This window comes from Diadema setosum, chromosome 20 (assembly GCF_964275005.1).
Source record: "Diadema setosum chromosome 20, eeDiaSeto1, whole genome shotgun sequence".
Taxonomy (NCBI): Eukaryota; Metazoa; Echinodermata; class Echinoidea; order Diadematoida; family Diadematidae; genus Diadema; species Diadema setosum.
In genome coordinates, this window is record NC_092704.1 from 18,668,718 (window position 1) to 18,686,935 (window position 18,218).

The 18,218-nt window shown below is 36.9% G+C and overlaps 1 protein-coding gene across 1 annotated transcript in view; it reads right to left on the bottom strand.

The window, feature by feature from the left end:
• The window catches only part of LOC140243475 (retinol dehydrogenase 16-like), a 53,008-nt gene extending 50,066 nt beyond the window's left edge, over positions 1-2,942 (bottom strand). Inside the window, exon 1 of the mRNA XM_072323147.1 lies at positions 2,926-2,942. Coding sequence (XP_072179248.1) covers positions 2,926-2,942 — 17 coding nt within the window. The remainder of the gene's footprint in view (positions 1-2,925) is intronic.
• Between the last annotated feature and the right edge of the window lie 15,276 nt (positions 2,943-18,218).

An 18,218-nucleotide genomic window follows, 5' to 3' on the forward strand; every position in this document is an offset into this window, starting at 1 on the left:
TGCTTCGTAATAATATTATGATCACGAATAATGGATTCCATAGTTTTACAAACACATGTTGTCACACTGACTGGTCTGTAGTTACCAGGATCAGATTTACTCCCTTTCTTATGGATTGGTGTTAGCATTCTTCCAATCAGTTGGCACTATACCAGGTTTCAACGACTGCGAAAAATAATCTGCAGAGGAATTGCAATTCCCTCCTAACTCCTTTCAGGAATTTAACATGAAGACCGTAACAGCCTTGGGCTTTAGCCTACCCTCTTTGAGATTGCCAAGTTTCTCTGCAATATCTTTAGTAGTGATGTCGAAGTCAGACAAAATTTAAGCGATCTGTAAAATATCAACTACAGGAAGCTTTTGAATGTCTTCTGTAAAATATACTGCAAAAATAAATACAAAATTGTATTAAGTGACTCTGCTGTTTCATGGTCAGATGAAGTTTTATCACCTGAAGAAGTGCAAACCTTACCCACGAGGCACCGTAGACTTGGTCTTTGATCTGGCCCGAATGTATTTCCAAAGTGACTTCGAATCATACCTAATGTTTTCTGCAAGCCGATTTTCAAACTCTTCTTTTGCAAGGCGGATAGATTTGGTGGCATGATTTCTTGCACCCTTGTACGATAATCATGTTGAATCACATGGTTGTCTCCTGAATTTCCTCCAGGCATTCTTTTTTCCCCCATACAGCAACATGTGTCTTATTACACATCCATGGTGGGTTTTTTTTTGTATGATATTTCCCATTGTTCTTCCTCACAGGAACATATTTATAAATCAATCCATGTATAATTTCTAGAAAGATTTAATGGCCCAATTAGCATTCTTTAAACTATACGAAGAAGATATTAAAATAACTGTCTTCAATCAAGGAAAATGCTGCATGCAGTTGTAATACCACCAGCTGATTACCGCTCAGACATTTTCATTAGCGAAATGCCTTGGGGCGAAATGCAGGTTACTTTTAAAGAAAAAAGCTAACTTTTTACTACTAATTTATCATACTTTGTGTTTCATTTGCCACCTTTTCCGCACATTTTTTTCCCCAGAGTCACTAACAGCTAGAAAATAAGGGAAAGTATTAGGCAAGGTCATTATGGTATATCGTGTGAGCGACAGCGAGAGAACCGGTCATTTTCAATCCAGTGACACAAATTCGTTTTTAGTTTTAAAAAGCGCATCAATCAAAATACGACCGGGATTATAGGGAAGCAGTTCCTTTGTCAGTGACGATGCATTATACAATCATCATTTTTTTTTCGAGACATATAATGTTATAGGCCCTGATTATGTACTCATTAAATCGGCGCATAATCAGGTGGCGACGGATCTCATACTTCGAAGTGGTTGGATATGGTAAAAGTCAATTTGTTATTGTAATAGGTCCATGCTTTACCAGCACGCATTATTCAGTATAATGATAATTATTTACACAAGTATTTAGATTCGTCTCATCTTGGCATGTGCACCACCCTGGTACCACATTATATCTTGCGTTTATGCGCGAGACAGGAGGTGTAGACTTCATGCAGCAATATAGAACTAACGCAAAAGGCACCAGCATATAAGGCCTATACTTTATAAAGGCCCACAAAAATATAACATAATTAATGTAGACTTCGAAAGAGACAAAACAATAACGAACGACAAGATACCAGTTACTATAGTACCTTGCACTTCTTAAAACTTCAGTACAAAGTTTGTAACCTGACGTAACACCCATGCGAGACGTTCGAGTCCTCATTTCATCAGGGAGGTGTTACAGGAAACGAGAATATCTCCTTTTAGGGGGTGGGAGGGAGATACCCGGCTCCGTGCCGCTGAGAGGTTATGCATTCTATATCGCATGACGCAAGAAAGAGACATCATTCCTCAATCACAACAAACCGAGCGAGCAGCAGTTTGCTGCCCCTTTCATATTCGGCAGCAATTATCTAGTGTGTATACACGCGAACCAAAATTGGTTTAAAAGCAATTTAAAGTGAGTGCTTCCTATAAAAGTGTAAAATGCTGTTGTGCATGGCTCAGATCAAGGATACACTATAGGGCTCACACCCGTAAATACAATGGAATGTCCCAGACCCCTTCACAAATTCGTACCAAAGATACCAAAATGAATGAAGGAAAAAATTGATTAAAAATCAATGATGTAGTTTGGCAAAAAACTGAATAGCTGTAGATATTGAGTATGAATTTCTCTACAAACTGCATTTTGGCTGGAAGATGAAAGCTTTTCTGATGGAATTTGTGGGGACTATATTTCATTGGGTACGTGTACGGAAAATAGGTGATTTTTTGAGTGACAAGAACTCGTAGTCTGGCTTTGCGGACCCCTGGACAGAATTTGGACTGAAGAATCCACCCTGAAAATTTATGGATGAAAGGGTATATCTCACTTATCCAGGTTAGTGAAGCTGAAAGACCTCATTTCTCCCAGCTATTTTACAGAATTTTTTGAAATTTGATTTTTAACACACATCCCTATGGGGAAATATTTATGGGTGTGAGCCCTATAGAAGGAAAAAATTGATTAAAAATCAATGATGTAGTTTGGCAAAAAACTGAATAACTGTAGATATTGAGTATGAATTCCTCTACAAACTGCATTTTGGCTGGAAGATGAAAGCTTTTCTGATGGAATTTGTGGGGACTATATTTCATTGGGTACGGGTACGGAAAATAGTTCAGAAAATAGTTCAGAATTTTTGAACAATATAGATATTCCCCAGATAGAGACAGAAAAAACAAAATTAAATGCCCCAGTGACAAAATCAGAAATTTGGGCTATATTGAAGGCAATGAGTTCCAATAAAACTCCAGGACTGGATGGGCTTCCGGTCGAATTTTATATTGTCTTCTTTAACGATATTATTGATTTATTGTTAGATATGTATAACTTCTCATTTATAAACTCTTTGTTACCGCAGTCTCTGAGACATGGTGTTATAACGTTGCTACCAAAGAAAGATAAGGATCCTTATTTAGTGAAAAATTACAGACCCATATCATTACTGAATGTACATTATAAAATAATTGCAAAGCTTTTTGCAAATAGATTAAGATTGAGTTTACATACCATAATTAAGGAAGATCAACAAGGCTTTATGCCAGGTAGAAACATAAGTGCTAATATTCGGACCATTGTGGACATGATTGAATATACGGACATATTGAAGACACCAGGAACGATTTTGCTTCTAGATTTTGAAAAAGCATTTGATAGGGTTGAACATAATTTTTTATTTGAAATTCTTAAGAAATTTAACCTTGGAAACAACTTCATTCAGTGGATCAAAACTTTTTATAATGAGAGAAGAAGTTTTGTGATGAATAATGTTTTTTTTCACTGATCACATTTTCTTTGTCTAGAGGTATTTTCCAAGGTTGTCCAATATCCCCACTATACTTTTCATTTTAGCCATAGAAGTTCTTGGTATTGCTATTCGTAGCAGTGAACATATTAAAGGTATACCCACTGGGAATTATGAAAAAAAGTTGAGTATGTATGCAGATGATACAACAGTATTTTTGAATGGTGATGCAGAGTCTTTTCAAAATCTGTTTGAGTTGTTACACAAATTTGCAATATTCTCTGGATGTAAAATAAATCTATCAAAATCTGAAGCTATACACATTGGATCTTTAAAAGAGTCTACCTTTCATCCTCTTCAGTTGGAAGGTTTACAATGGAAGGAGAATTCATTTAAAGCATTAGGTGCTCTCTTTTCGCTGAATACGAAATCTTTGTATGAATTGAATTATGTACCCAAGTTAGTACAAATAGAATATACACTTAATTGTTGGAAACAAAGAAATTTGTCATTATTAGGAAAGATAGCTGTGGTCAAAGCACTGCTCTTACCTCAGCTGACTTTTATGTTTACTGTGCTTTGTTTAAATATACCTCAGTCGTTCTTTAAACGACTGAATAGTATGCTCTTTAAATTTATATGGAAAGGGGGTAGAGATAGAGTGAAAAGAGAGTTAATATGTAATGATTATGATTCAGGCGGTTTGCGTATGATTGATCTTTTGGTTTATGCATAGGCTCAGAAGATGACATGGGTTGCAAAATTCTTAGATCCTTATTATTCAAATACATGGAAGGACATTGAACAGATAATGCTATTGAATTTTCATGAACATAGCTTAGTCTTGTGGAGAGCAAACGCCCCAGGTTGTGTTTTGAACAAGCTTAAGAATTCTCAATTAGTTGAAACCTTAAAAGTATGGTACATTTTAGAGAAGGTATTTTGAAAGACCTTGGCCTTTCAAATTTTCATTTACAGGACTATATATGGTGGAATAAGAAAGTTAGTTTGAAACATAGACCTTTTTTCTATTACCCTGACTGGTTTGAGAAAGGAATTCATTTTATTAATGATTTGCACATAGGGGGTCGTGTCAAAACCTTTGAAGAGCTAGTTCTGGAATTTGATATTGCAATTAAGGATAGGAGAAAATATAATTCTTTAATGAATGGTATTTATCTTTCATGGTTTGATTCTTCCTTGGATACCGATGAAGATATGTTTGATAAAATAGTGTCAGAGCTGGTGGAAAAAAAGAAAATTTCTAAACATGCTTATCCGGTAATAAGAAATGTACATTGTGCCTTCTCATGTGAGAAAAGAATAGGTAAATGGAAAGACCTCTTCTCCATTAATGATGAAACAGTTCAGTGGGATGTTATTCATAATGAATAACTATAAATGTACTGTTGAAACACAACTTCGTTCCTTTCATTTTATGGTTTTTCATGATGTTATTGGTTTAAATGCATTCTTATTTAAGATTAAAAAAATAGAACACCCATACTGTATGTTTTGTAGTCAAGAACAGGAAACTGCTTTTCATCTATTTGTACACTGTCCTAAAACACTACCTTTATGGAAAAAAAATATTTGAGTTCATAGAGGAAAAGACCAAAAAGGTATATACCTTTTTGCCTTTTAATATGATGTTTGGTGTAAATAATGATGTAGAATTTTGTACATGTATAAATTTTTTATTTCTTTGTCTTAAGTTTTTATAGATGTAGATTTCAAGGTTCAACTTTGAATTTTGATGCATTTATGGCTTTGGTAAAGTATAAACAGAAAACTGAATATGCTATAGCACAAAAGAAAGGTAAATTACAATGTCATTTGAGGAAGTGGTCCATGCTTTTGTAATGGTTGATCCTCTATTTTCATATATCTCATAGACATCCATCTTCTTGTGTTATTCCATTATGGCAGATAGTTTAATGTGACTTGTTTACTGAACCCTTTTTAATGCTATAGGCTGGACATTTGTACATTGTTTATATTGTGTGTTTTGTTTGTTTTATGGTTGCATAAAAAATAAAAAGAGAAAAAAATTTCAGGGTGGATTCTTCAGTCCAAAGTCTGTCCAGGGGTCCGCAAAGCCAGACTACGAGTTCTTGTCACTCAAAAAATCACCTATTTTCCGTACACGTACCCAATGAAATATAGTCTCCACAAATTCCATCAGAAAAGCTTTAATCTTCCAGCCAAAATGCAGTTTGTAGAGGAATTCATACTCAATATCTACAGCTATTCAGTTTTTTGCCAAACTACATCATTGATTTTTAATCAATTTTTTCCTTCATTCATTTTGGTATCTTTGGTACGAATTTGTGAAGGGGTCTGGGACATTCCATTGTATTTACGGGTGTGAGCCCTATAGTGTAGGTCATATTTCTCATTTGACTTTTTAACATCATAAATGTGTTTTTAATGATATTTGCCCCTACATCATATGGGAAATTACACATTCAAGGGTTATGAAGCTTCTCAAAGGGACACTTTTGAAAATCATGTCCTTTGGGTTTTTTTTTAAAAATAAATCTTGCAGTGTTGATCAGTTGTTCATAGGATGAATACACGGATGCAGGCAGTAATCCTTGATTATTGGGGTGTCATCATCACCTTATTGCCTACAAAGTACTTTAAAAGACTTTGTTTTGTCAAACAGACTAACTATATGAATTTTGACCTGTTCCAGTGGTAGCCAAAACAAAGAAATACATTAAAATAACACAGTCATTCAAAGTTGTGTGATACTGATGACTGCTATATACAAAGGTCTAGTACCACAACAACATAATAAGAAAAAAAATGTAGCCAAGTAGAGTTGGGGGAGGGGGGTAGAGGAGAGGGATAGAGGGGAGTAGAGGAGAGGGATGGGGGGGGGGGGTAGGAAGGAGAAGGGGGGGGGGAGGGAGGAAGAGATCTGACACAATAGATCAACATAAACCAGCAGAGCTTGATATGGGATGAATACTTCCCATAGACTTGTGTGCATTGCATGCATCCTCTATATACAATGTGCAAAAGTGTGCTTCTGAAAATTCTAAATTAAACTTATGCAATGTGACCAGGACATTTTCACTTTTGAAGGCATAGTAGCATGTACATACGTTCGTGCATAGTAGCTCCAGACAAGGTTTCAGGTTCATTGCTCCGCTCCGAATTTAGGCATTTTACAGCATTTTTATGGTTAAAAATGCCCATTTTCATGATTTTTTGGTGTTACATGCAGAACACAGATTTTTTTTTTTACATTTTGTAGTCAAGGCGCAGGGACCCAGAAAAAATGACTTCGTTCAACCCACCCCGCAGAAAAGGTTTGACTGCATGGGGTGGTCGGTAGGACCCTCTGGAACACCCCTAGGTAGTATGTGATTCCAAATTGTGGTACCAATAAAATTTTACAGGCCACTTTAGTTGCGACAAGACCTTATCGTTCGAAAAAGAGTCTGCGCAGACCAAAACTACCACACGCACCACTAGCGCTGCTACAGACACCAGTGCCAGTGGTGCGCGTAGTAGTCTTAGCGCACGCAGACTTTTTCTTCGACAAACAATGGTTTTTGCCTGCAAACTAACTTTTCATGCCAAGCTGGAGTCAGTGTAGTTTAGTTTCTAGCCGTTTTTATTTCGTCTTTGTTTCCTCCGAGTTTCAGCAAGCCGAGTGAGGGCGCATACCAAGTGATTGCGACGCCCGAACCGTTCGGGCGTCGCAATCACTGGGTATGCGCCCTCACCCGGCTTAGCGCAATACAGCGGGCTTCAACACATATACAAGAACTTGATTGGACCACTCTGGAACCATGGGGCTACTAAGTTAGTAGCTCCATGCTGGAACAACGCAGAAAAAATGACAGGCTAATTATGATGTACAAAATACACAATAATCTTACTCCTCTTTCAGCACAGGACTATATTATTAAACAGGCTACTCAGTTGACGAGAGCCTCGCAACCACACTCCTATCAGGTACCATACTCGAGAACTAAATCGCATCGCCATTCGTTCTTTCCAAGAACTGTAAGGAACTGGAATTCCCTGTCGTCAGAAATTGCTTCAGCGCCATCTGTGGGATCATTTCGAAACCGTCTAACGGTTGATCACAGTGGCTAGTTATTTTCGTCAAATTTTATAGGTGCTTGTAAATATTTGTAAATACATTGTATTATAATGTAAATAGCACAGTCTGCAAGAATCTTCAGTCTATTGAAGGAGGCAGACTTAATCGGAAGAAGAAGAAGAAGAAGCTGCAACTCGGAGAAGTAAAGACGAAATAAAAACGGCTAGAAACTAGACTAGGGTCGGTGACGCTTGGCACTGAAAATGACAAAATAATCACAGGTTTTTTTTTTTTTTGCATTTATTTCATGAATAATTCATCAAAACTCCATAAAACCATATATGTACTTAAGTTGCTAGAGATGTCGGCAAAACAATGGGATACACAGTAAGGTATAATATTGTGGATGGTTACCATGGTAACCAGATGCCTACAGGTGATTGGTAACCCAAAAATGCCTCCTATTGCTGCAAACTTAGGTATTTTTTGTTCATTTTATTTTGTAGATAGATGCAATTAAAAAAATTTATTGTAAAAAAGTTTTCTCCTGTTGCCATGGCAACCAGTATTATCCAATCAGGATTCAGCTGCCGATTAATTAAAAACTAAAGCCCATATTTTCAAAAAGCTCAATAAGCATGTCCTTCTGCATAAGTGTACCTCACATGGGAAGAAAATATTGAAGTATTCTCAAGTTACAGCAAAGTTTGTAAACAAAGGCATATAAAAACACATTTTGAGAAAATGGCCATTGAAAGGAAGATATCATTTTTGAATAGTAAAATGCATGAAAAAGTTGCATCCGTCGTACTTTCAACACAAATTTGACTTCAAAGTACAGGCAAATCTAGTTTTTAGCAATGTATGGACACAAATTTCCCTTAAAAATATATGTGAATACAGAGAGAAAAGCCAATGATATTCTAATGTTGGCTCGTTGGAGTATTTACAGAGCGATGGTTATTCGAAACAACCTTGGAAAAGAGCAGAGGAAAGCAATTGATTGTTTATTCAAGAATGCAGATAAATTCCTTTCTAAAGAAGGAATATACGCGTACGCTGTATTATCCATCAAAGAATTGAAATCATACTTTTGTGTTTGTAAGCTATTGTAAAAAAAAGTATTAGAATAAAATGAAAAATCATGATAAATATGTAAATTTGTATCAAAATGTGCAGAAATGAATTAATGCTAAGGAGAGAATGAGGGAAAATCTTGGGCGTCTTTTCCCTTTTATCCAGGCTAATCTTATAGTGTTGAGGTAGGTAGTTAAAGATCCGATCTACAATGGGTGATGTGCACGAAAGGCAAAAGAAACAAACTTGTCTGGATTCCAGATATCTTTTTTCTTTCCACTTTATCCTACTTTGCTGTGGCAAAATTATAAACGACTATGGTAAAGTAGAAAGTTGTCTGACCCCAAAATTATTGTAAAAGTAACATTAGTAACAGAGTAACATTCAAGAAAAAAAAAGTGAAGGGGACCCTTAACATGATTTTCATTAGTATAATATTGTTCGAATGCGTATGAACACAAATGAATAGACAGCAAAACTATCTTATTAAATGGCAATTTAATCAAATTATAGGTTGAGAATTAACTTTTACGTAACACATTAACGGCAACTTTGATAAATGGCTACTATCTTGAATTTTTGTGTGGATGTTATTTTTGTCTTCAAATATGACACATTGGAAAATCATTCACTGATGCAAAATTTCAAGCTTTCATCTCTTTTTTAAAAGATACTTTCTGTTCAATCTTCCCACATCTACTTCTTAACAATCTACTTAAAATGATAGCGACCAGCGTCACCTACCACTTGGCATGAAAAGGAAAGACCGTACTATCACACATTTCGGGCAAGCCTTGCGTGCGACTTGCGAAGAACAATAAGGTTTTATTTTTGCTACATGGAAGTCCCCGCAGATAACCCGCACATGACAGTACCTAGTATGAATCTCGCCCGTAGTTACCCGGAGTTGCGCACGCAAGTCCTATTTACCCGCAGTCAAGTTTAGGCCCTGACACACCTTTTCGGGCAAGCCACGCGGGCTTGTTACGTGTGGGGATTTTTTTTTTTTTTTTTGCACGCAGGACAATTTTTGCGGGCGGACAAGGCTTTGGGCGAGTTTCACTTGCGTCCTACATGGTGGACCCGTGCTACTTACGTTCGTCCTAAGTGCATTCTGTGTGACCTGCGTGTCAGGCGCATGGGTGGCGAATGAAGGCTGACAACTTGGTGAAGGAATCCTTTTAAAGGAATTCGATTTGCACAGATCCACAGGCAACTTATGTACTTCAAACGGGTAAACTGCTTTGGACTTGCGGCAGCTACGGGCCTCGATCCTGCTGGTGTTCTGCGTGGACCTCTGCAGGCAATCTCCGCGACTCACTCGGAAAATGTTTTGGTCATGCTCAAAACTGAAAAGAAAGTATGTGATGTTATTTGAACTAATAAAACTAAAGCAGATTGCCTATACAAAAAGAAAGAAAAGTATTTATACAGTATTGATAATCACCATCACTCGGACGTATACTGTGATGATACAAATCATCGTCTTTTATTTTATGAAATAAATAGTTGAATAATACATCGATTGCATTAGGATTAATGTATCGAAAACTGCCATCTCCGTGTTCATATTGGCTTTGATAAATGCAGAGTATATAAAAGTCTCAAGAATAGAATGGTGTCGGTTTCAGTAAATTCTTAAACCCTATAGAGTGAAATGAGAAAGTACTGGAATGTTTCTGTTTCACACGTTTTCAGAAGGCAGCGATTTTAGTATAGCGCCCAGAAATCCTCATTATGATGAGGGGATGTCTCCCATTGACCGACGCACAAAAAAAAAAAAAAAAAAAATCGCTACAAGTGCAATAAAAAAGAAAAGTATAACTGCTGCTATATTCCGCAAAAAAAAAAAAAAATGTGTTTGGCAAGCTAATACATAGCTGAAGCGGGAGTTGGAGTGGTTCAATTAAAGACCAAAATAGGATGTCTACACAATATATATATATATATATATATATATTTATATATATATATATATATATATATGTATGTAATCATAAGAAGAATGAGTCTCAAATACGCCATCTGTAGATCCAACAATAAGGTTTTTCTTGTTGGATCTACAGATGGCGCATTTGAGACTCATCTTATAATTATAACATTCGAAGTCCAACAAGTGGAAAATTCCAAGATGAACGTTATATATAATTATCTCTCTCTCTCTCTCTCTCTCTCTCTCTCTCTCTCTCTCTCTATATATATATATATATATATATATATATATGTTACCCCGTCCCAGCGAGGGTAAGGGGAAAATAGGAAAAGTCTGAAATAAAGGAGAGGAGGCACTCAGGTTACTGTTGGTGAAAGTCTCATCAAGCATAATGATCATTGATTTCAAAGATTCACTGAACATAAAATTTTGTCCAAACATGTGAATCCATCATCAATTTCAAATCATATCTCTTCATTTCTTTGGCTTTACCAATTATACCACTCAATCAGGAGTCATCACAATCTAACCTTATGTTCAAGAACCATCATGTGTGACTCTGATCGTCTTTCTACTCATGACATGATAAGGCATCTGAATTATACTTGACTAAATCCTCTTTACACGAACCAACTACATACTCGCTAACGTCTGTGATCTATCTATCTATCTAGCTATCTATCTATCTATCTATCTATCTATCATGTCTTCACTGATGACACATAGCCTTCTGCTACGATATCTCACAATCACTTTACAACGTACATGTATTTCTAATTGACAACAGAAATATTTAATAACCTCAATCCGTTACTGTGCTCTGTACTTGATATGAGAATCGAATACAGAGATTAACACATACTAAAAATTAATCACTAAATGTTACCTTTAAACCATGTATAACTATCCATACTCCTAATTATACCAATACCGATAAAATTACTCTATCACAACCATATTAGATTATGTATTCTTCGACTCATTCTTCTTTACACGATATAACTGAATACACCTTGCTACTATTATTATTATCATTCGTATTCTGATTATATCTGTGACATGTATTCAATTCGTCCACAGTAGTGGTATGTGTATCCCGCTTTAACCAAGGATTCTAATCTCATAGAGCTAGTGATTACAACCCGATATTGGAACAGAGTTTATCAACACAATTCGTTCCATTTGTAATTTAACCTAGCACATCTAATCGTTCCAGACAATATGCACTATAATAACAACAGTTTAACAATAACATCTGAAATTTCTAAGAACTGGAAGGTGCTACACCTACACTCAGCTTGTTATCTCTCAGACCAGGGAGGTGGGAAGAGATCTCCCTGCTCAGACACAACACGTTCATTGACAAACATGGGGCTACGAGAGAGAGAGAGGGAGAGAGGAGAGAGAGAGAGAGAGGGAGACATAGATAAGGGGAGAGAGAGAGAGAGAAGGTGAGATGGAGGGAAGAGATGGATAGTCTCACATGAAGTATTACAAAACAAAAAAATAGGGGTGCCCAATCTTAGGGCCCTTACATATATATATATATATATATATATATATATATATATATATATATATATGTGTGTGTATATACACTGGACAGCAAAATAAAGTACCCACTTCTGTCAAAGGCAGCACACAAAAATTCACCCCCTAGAAATAAACAATTTTTTGTACACAGGTATGTTGCAATATCCATAAGGAATCACAAAGGAATCACATACCCAATAGCAAGTGATTATCTTTATTAAAAAGAAAAAAAATGACATGCACATCATCTTGGTCACTAAATCAAAAGTCACAAAATGTAACAGAATGAGCCTTACAAGTTTTACGCAAAAATCACTGTCACAGGACGAAAAAAGCAGTCACAAACATCAATTTTCAATAATGTGTATGTCCTCCTCGTGCCTGGACACATTCCAGGCATCTCTGACGCATGCTCTGGACAAGCTGTCTGGCGTAGTCCTGGGGTAGTTCTGTCCATTCCTCCTGCAGAGCTTGATCAATGTTGATTGTTTAAAGATGCTGTCCATTCAGTGGCCATTTTTGCGTTTGAAAGTGCTTTTGTGTGGGACTTTGATTCGGTGACCAAGATGCTGTGCATGTCAAGTTCTTATTTGTTATGAAGACATTCACTTGCTCATGTGCATGTGATAGTAAGGGGCATTGTAGCACACCTGCGTACAAAAATTGTTTATTTCTGGGGGTGAATATTTGTGTGCGGCCTTTGACAGAAGTGGGTACTTTCTTTAGCTGTCCAGTGTATATATCATATAATTATATGGTGTAACATATCGCTATTTTTCATTCTGTTACGTGTACAGTAATACCAAGGAGGTACCTCCTTGGTAATAATACCAAAGTAAATTGTGTTTCTGTATATTTTTTAAATACATAAGTGGTTTTTGCGTGTTGTGTTACTGTATGCCCGGCCTGCTCCACACAATGTCATTCTTGCGATACTTCATAATCTATAAAACTTTTCTTGAAAGTTTACCGCCAAGTATCATAGGTGAACATTTCCTCTGCACTCACTCGCTGCCCATATTTTATGATGGTGTGCTTGTTTCGAGTTCACATCTCGCTGTTGCATTGTATGAATATATTGGTCTTTTTGTGTGTTCATTTATCTTGAAGCCATCAGTGCAGGAACAAAAATATGTGTCAAACTGTAAGGTCTTAAGCGGCAGCATTCAGTGCACTCACCAGAAGGGAGAAATTCGTTAATGGTGTCTGTCTTGACTTGTTTTTAACTTTCAGTCTCCTCGGGTTAAACAGTGAGCCATCAGTGCAGTTTTAACGGTTACAGATTCGTTATTCTGAAGGTTCATAATTCTGAAGATGAATTATGGTTTGTTATTCCGCAGATTCGTTAATCTGAAATAAAATAAGGTTCGTTTTTCCGAAAGTTCGTTAATCCGAAATGGAAAATAGGTTCGTTCTCCCGGAGGCTCGTATTATTTGCACCGTCTTTACGTTTTAAATAATGTAAAGACGATGTTAATGATTTTCGGATTAACATTTTTTTTTACTGTTTTTTTTTTTTTTCATTTTCGAATTAACAAATCTGCGGAATAACGAACTTTTTCATTTTCGGTATACGATTATTCGGATTAACGATGATTGGGAATGATGCCAAAAACTTTCGGATTAAAGGGACTGTACAGTACTGGTTGAGGTGGGGATTCATGTTTTGAACATTCCTAAGTGAGATAATGAAAAGCCTCTTATGAAATATGAAAGAGCATGTTATTCTAAGAAGGATTCAATGTTTATTTGATGAAAATTGGTTTTCAAATGGCTGAGCCTTTAAAGCTAAATCCTCACCTCGACCAGAACTGTACACACCCTTTAACAACGTGTAGGTACTGTATACGGAATATATTGTGTGTGGTTTGGAACAACGAATATATTTCCTTTTTTTTTTTTTTTTTTTTTTTTGGATTAGCAAACCTTCGCAATAATGAACATCACCCGAAATAAGATTGGGGGGGGGGGGGAGGGATGATTTGCTCTCTGGATCAAACATCACTAATAATTTCCAGCTTGACGTATGCAGGGACGCAATACTATTTTCCAGTCCCGAGTCAAATAATCTCAGTCAACATCTTGGGCATTTTGGTCCATATTTTAGTGTGTCGAGGAGGTGTTTGCTAGTAGGAAGCAGGTATGCAATAGACTTCAAGAATGTTTTTTTTTTTTTTTTTTGGGGGGGGGGGGGGTTTGTCTACTATAGACACAAAATAAACATTCATACATTGGAAATACATATAGCCGTTGCTGGAGTCACCTGTTGATTATCGAGTGTTAAGTCACAACAAAAATTGGGGATTCCCAGAGTATAAATACACACAGTGAACTCTCACCCATGCGGGAAATCCCAGCCAATAAGGTATATACTGTATTATAGTATTAGCTTTGTTCGTCACGTTGTAGGCCATATTGCAAGAGTTATGTATACTGTCAGTTATTCTATGGTGTGACATCGAACATTCGGAAAACTTCCACAGTTTCTGCTAGCACTTTGCACTAAAGGTCAGTTAGGAACAGGCCCTTCTGGATACTTCTATACACTCTACAAGGTGAGTACAATGTCGGATGAGATTTCTGTTTGATTTGGATGTAGCATGGACATGAAAACTCAAGGAAAGGGGATCAGCCTATTATAGTTGAACACATAGGCATTTAAATTTGTCCATACAGTATACATTGTATTGTATATCATATCACAATAAATACGCTCTTGTACAGGATGACAAAGACCTGCAGTGCATGCGAGTTATTGCATATTAATTAAGCACCCGTCCTTAACGCCTTCCATCCATCACGTACGATCATTCCATGACAGCTCCTACTTCGTATGGTTTTAGATACGTGACTGCAGTCACGTATGTTCATGGGTTGGGTTAGGATGACTTTCTTGGACCCTCTGATTTCTACACAAAATTTCGATAAAAATTATCGTAAGTTACGAGAATGAACTCGGTTTACGTGCATTGTCAATGCAAAATCAGCGGTCGATCCTAAAAACGCGATTTACCGCGGGGAGCTGAAACGAGCCACGCAAGTTCGTCGGCGATATTTTTGCACTGAAACTTCGAATCGAAAAGGGAACAACGGCATTTTGATAGAGCTGGATTTTCTCAATCACGTAGGTCAAGTTTTTTACGTGAATTTCAGTGTTAGATATTCTTATCAAGCAAATAAACATTAGGCGGTCGATTAGTAGTAGGTCCAACCCTAATTATTGTCAGCTGTTTCTTCAGGGGAAGAAACCAGAAGAGTGGTGAGTTTCACCGATCTTTATGATTTTATGCGCATTGAAAGAATGACACCAATTCCAGCACTTTGGCATATGACAACTAAATGCTATACAGCTAGTATAGGTGTGTGTGTGTGTGTGGGAGGGGGGGGGGATAACTGGGTATCTCTTGACGTCACAATCATTGATGGATCCAGGATGTTGAAAAAGGCGGGGGATCGAGGGGTGCAAGCAGGGAGGTCATGGAGGTGAGAAGAGTCTCTTCCCATCTCCCTGGTGCAAGCGACGAAGGAGCGAAAAACTGAGCGAGGGGCTCCCCATGGTAAGGACTTTGACAAAAAAAAAAAAAAAAAAAAAAAAAAAAATCATGTTCAAACGTTGCATTTCAGAGCACTTTTAGAGGACAAACATTAACTCAAACAAATTGTTATTCAATGAATAAAAGAATTGTTTGTGGTATACACAAAAAGGAAAATGAAATGCATACATCTGTACCTCTTATCTTTTATATAGTAACCACAGAAAAACTTACTTTAAATGATGAACTTAAGTCACCGTTCCACTATCATGATCTGGACCCCTATATAATATATATCAGATCGATATATCAGATCGGGGAAGTAGTATAGGCGTTATAATCACGGGCGATTTGACGAGTATATAGGCCTATATAAAAAAAGAATAATCACAAAGACATAAATAATGAAAAATAAAGGGGCGCCTGCCCCTTGCGTCCCTGCCTAGTGCCTATACCCAGCACTATATAGGTTAAAATGCAATTTGAGGAGAAAAAGAAGAGAAGAGAGAGAGAGAGAGAGAAAAAAAGAAAACAAGAAGAAATAAGACATACATTTCAAACATTAAAGGGGCGCCCCTGCCTGGATCCGCCACTGACAAAAGATCTCTCGCAAACGAACGATTAAAATGAACCTGATGGAAAGTAATATCATAAGCTGACCACAAAACTAGCCTGGGCATGCGCGAAACCAATCCACTAACCCTCCCGTCGGGATTTTAGGACGATCTACGGCGATCAATACAATAGCGCGTTAATTTGGACTATGTAAATGGACGGAAGCACTGTGTTACTATTTTGTCGTGCTGCTGAACCTTCCCTTTTGTATGTGATATGACTCGAAACTGATTTTATTCACTGAAATTACTACTCGATGAACGATGTTTTATACATTTCTAAATCTGTAACCAGAGCAGTAAAGTCTACGAAAAATTATTGTACGCCTAAATGAATCTATAGACTTTAAAGGGTGTGTACAGTTCTGGTTGAGGCGAGGATTTAGCTTAACGTTTTGTGAGATATTCAGAAACCACTCTTAATATGTGATGTCAAAGAGCATGCAATTCTAAGGGGTATCAAAAGTTTAATGAAAATTGGTTTTGAAATGGCTGAGATATCCAAAAACAATGTGAAACAAAAAGATCCTAATAAAAGGCGTGGCCTGTCGCCTTTTATCATTACCACTCTTTTGGATATCTCAGCCATTTTTATCAGATAAACGTTGAATCCTTCTTAAAATTACATGCTCTTTCATATTTCATAAGAGGTTTCTTATTATCTCACTTAGGAATGTTCAAAACATGAATCCCCACCTCAACCAATACTTTAAAGTGCTCTGTGTGCGAGGAGTCTCTAGAGAAGGTGGAAACATCGTTATGTTTTTTTTTTTTTATGCCCCCGCCACGAAGTGTCGCCGGAGGCATTATGTTTTCGGGTTGTCCGTCCTTCCGTCTGTCCGTCCGTCCGTCCGTTTTGTGGACAGCATAATTAAAAAACTGTTTGAGGTATCCTAATAAAACTTGGCAGGCATATGTATGAGGTGGTGAAGTTGTGCCTATCAAGTTTTGGGTGCAGATGCTCAAGGTTAAAGTTCAAGGTCAAGTGCTTCAAATTTCACTGTTTCCCCCATAGCTATGCAATGCCTGATGGTATTTTCTTGAAACTTTGTGTATTGTCATGTATTACCTATTACAGATTCTCTGGTGAAAGTTTGGGGTCATGAGGAAAAAGTCAAGTAAAAATGTAAAAATTTCACTTTTTCTCTCCATCCTTGGAAATGGTTCAAGGTATCTTCATGGAACATAGTACATATGCATGTACTGACTGGTAGTGATTATCTAGGGAATTTCGGGGTCATGAGGTCAAAGATCAGGGGTCAAAGGTCAAGATCAACTCATTAAATTTTACTTTTCAATATTTATGCAATGCCTGCCGGATTTTTCTTGAAACTTGGTGTGTAGGCTACATGTATTACCCAATAGAGATTCTCTGTGAAGTTTTTGGCCAAAAAGTCAAAGGTCAAAAGGTCAAAGGTCAAGTGAAAGTGCTAAATTTCACTTCTTCCTCCATATCTTGGAAGTGGCTCAAGGTATCATCATGAAACTAATATAATTATATGCATGTTGTGTCTGACAGTGATTCTCATAGGAATTTTAATGTCATAGGGTCAAAGGTCAAGGGTCAAAGGCCAGGTCAAGATGCTAATAATTTACTATTGTATTTAATGCAGAAATTACACTTTTTCTCTGTACCTTGAAAATTACTCAAAGCATAGAGACTTATAAAAGGGTCAAAAGTCAAGTAAAAGTCCCTGAATCCCCCAAATACATACTCTCTTAGAAATTGTAGCCATTCATCCAATTAAGCGGACATTAAACGCATTATAACATGTAAACATAATATTTTCCCATTTAGATGAAACTGTCATCACACACTGTCAAGACGTACTATAGACCTATTTGGAGAATCGTATACATTATGGCAGAGTCATACCAGTCGCCATAGCGACATTTCTATTTTTTTAATTTTTTTTAATTTTTTTTTTTACAGCGCTGTAATTGTTTTGATATCAAGCAACAAGTGTGGAGGGCTGCATCCCCCAAAATCCAGCAGCTCATCAGTTCCGCAGTCCATATCGTACGCTCTTTTGACAGAACCTTTTATAAGCTTATAAGGCGTGGTATCCTGTAAACTGTCATCTCTTGTGGAACACTAAAATGGAATCGGTATACTCTGAGAACTCCCTTATCTTACCCCTTATTTTTATC